This window comes from Mus caroli, chromosome 1, assembly GCF_900094665.2.
Source record: "Mus caroli chromosome 1, CAROLI_EIJ_v1.1, whole genome shotgun sequence".
Classification (NCBI taxonomy): domain Eukaryota; kingdom Metazoa; phylum Chordata; class Mammalia; order Rodentia; family Muridae; genus Mus; species Mus caroli.
This window is the reverse complement of record NC_034570.1, coordinates 16,938,049-16,940,567: the sequence shown is the minus strand read 5'-3', so window position 1 is coordinate 16,940,567 and position 2,519 is coordinate 16,938,049. Positions and strand designations below refer to the sequence as shown.

Here is a 2,519-nt window from a genome sequence, read left to right as displayed (position 1 = left end):
AACCACTGGAAGATTGATTGTGGAACAAAGAAATGAAATTGAGTATTAGAGATGGACAAAATCGTAGTCAATATCCATTGCTGATAGGAAAATGGATATGTCAAGCAGCTAAATGTCTGAGACACATTGGAAGGCAAGATCTTCCTCTGAGCAATGGATGTTGCATCTGCAAAAAGTGGCAAGCACTCTTTTCTTCTGTAGTTCTATTGTAGTTTGAGTGTGTGATAATAGGGGCACCCTTCCATGAGAAGATTGTCCCCCTTTGTTAAGTGCATACAATAAATGTGTTGACTTTGAAAAAAAAAAATTAGGTGCCAAGTAAATACTACCATGAACCAGTTTTATTTAAAAACTAACTATGGCAGGTCACCCTGGCAGTAGTCTAGCCAGGCCCTCCAGCACTTTTAAATACAATTTGCTTTAATCAGACACTCCCAGTAACACAGCCTAAGGTGTTTTGATGTGAGAGAAGCAATTTACATCTTGTTTCCACGCCCACCTCCCAGATTGTAATTCTTGGGAGAAATTGTATCCTTCCCAGACCTTGGAATCTGCCTTGCCCAGAAATTCTACCACTAGGTTGGATTAGTGTAGACAAAAGAGACCAACATCAAAGGTATTGCCTGTCACAGATACCTTTGCCAGAATCTTACACCAGCAAGTGTGTAATCTTATGCCTTACATTGCTAGAGATTGCCAATATGGTCCACAATTCAAAGTTCCTTGACTATCTTTTATTAATTTTTAAAGGCCGATGAAACACCTGTCCCCCACCCACCCACCACCAACAACAACACTGCTTTTCCAAACTGCTGCTTTTCCAAAGCATTTACCATTGGAGGTCTGCAAAGTTATGAATACCAAGAATTCTAACAAAACCACAAAACAACCAAGCGACTGTCAACGGAAACCTCGAGAAGTGAGGAATTTCCACAAAAGTCATATCATTCATTGTGGTAATCCAAAGACTTCTCCCTGATTCCGGATGAAGCTCCAGGTCTCGCTCCCTCAGAGGATGATCCCGGATCTGTAGTAGCATCATCTTGCCTAAGAAGAGAATGTAAGAGGAACAAGACATTCAGGAGGACATTGCAGTGGGGAGGGGGTATCATCCCACCCAAATCCCCCCATATAATCCATCCTGCCTTCCCACACCCTTGCTGACATCATGCCATGAACCTATGACTTTATGCTTTCCCTGTTGATACTGCACTCTGTGTTATCTCTGGTTTACCAGATGACCCAGAGGCCTGTCAGGAGGTGTGGTGCTTTACAGCTACTCCTAAAGAGGCATCAAAGCACTGGATTTCCTCCAAAAGTCCAGATTTCAATTCCCAGCAACTACTTGGTGGCTCATGAGATCAGATGCCCTCTACTCGCAGGCAGCTGTACATGCACATAGAGAACTCATATACAAAAAGTAAGTAAATCTTCAAACAAAGAGGCACCAAGGCCTCCACCAAGATCCTGTCAGGGATGCCTACCTTTAATTTTCTCCAAAGTGTTCTTACTCCCCACTTTTCTGATCATGTCCATCACCCACAGCCTTGCCTTAAGTGGCCCCACCACAGTGACTCGGGTTTGGCCTGCGGGTGTGAACCATCTCTCCAGCTGGATGAGGGTGTTGCTGTGGACCTCCAGGGTGTGAAGGTATTCATCATCAGGGCCTGTTCACAGAAGAGGTAATAGCACAGGTCAAACAGCAGCGCTGGGTTGGGGGTGGGTAAACAGGAGGCCTTGAAGTTTAGATTCTATCTAAGGTGATAGAAGGAAATTAAGATGAAAGTGACAGCCACCTACCAAATATGTAATCTTCCTGGTCCTCTTTCATGTAAAACACCAGTGGGCTGTGGAAGTAGTCAGGCACATTCCACCATCCCTTCCTGCGGAGGTCACTCATTCCTGTCTTCTGAAGGGTCCTACTTGCCTTAGAACAAAGCAATTCCAGATACCTGGTTGCTCCGTAGAAAGGCAATTCTGGCTTTAGGAGCTATATATATATATGCTCACTCCCAAGGAGCAAGCTTTGACCCACCTTAGGGAGGAGACTCAAATGCCTCTAGCTTCTCCCTTCGAAACTCCCTGTGATTACTCTTAGATAATATGTTTAGTCTTCACTTGAATGTCCAAACACCTAAAATTTTCTTCTTTATAATATCAAAAATTCTGGAGCAGATCTACAGACCATGAAGTAGAGGAGTCGTTGGAGGCTGGTGAGGAATGAATAAGCTGGAGGAGGAAGATCTCTACATGTTTTTCCCACCTTAAGACAGGACCTCATGTAGCTGTGGTTGACCAGAATCTCTCTTAAGTAGACCAGGCTGCTGGATCTCTCCAGGTGCTGAGATGAAAGGTGAGTGCCACCCCACCCCCACCCCCAAAAAAACAAAAACAAAAAAAACACTCCTACTTCCTGAAAAGAGCTGACAGAAAGCTAGGAGCCAAGAGAGTATACTCAAGGAAATCAGGCTTCATTGAATCATTGCAGTGCCCTGGGCAAGCTGAACACAGTTGCCTCA

General features: G+C 44.3%; 1 protein-coding gene across 1 annotated transcript; it reads right to left on the bottom strand.

Annotated features, from left to right (window-relative positions):
* Positions 1–813: 813 nt before the first annotated feature.
* Positions 814–2,245, bottom strand: LOC110300174 (KH homology domain-containing protein 1C). Its single transcript, XM_021170246.1, has 3 exons — positions 1,801–2,245; positions 1,485–1,667; positions 814–1,047 (listed from the first exon to the last, which is right to left on the bottom strand). The coding sequence occupies exons 1-3, from the start codon at positions 1,898–1,900 to the stop codon at positions 830–832; spliced, it is 501 nt and encodes a 166-aa protein (XP_021025905.1). The 5' UTR covers positions 1,901–2,245; the 3' UTR covers positions 814–829.
* Between the last annotated feature and the right edge of the window lie 274 nt (positions 2,246–2,519).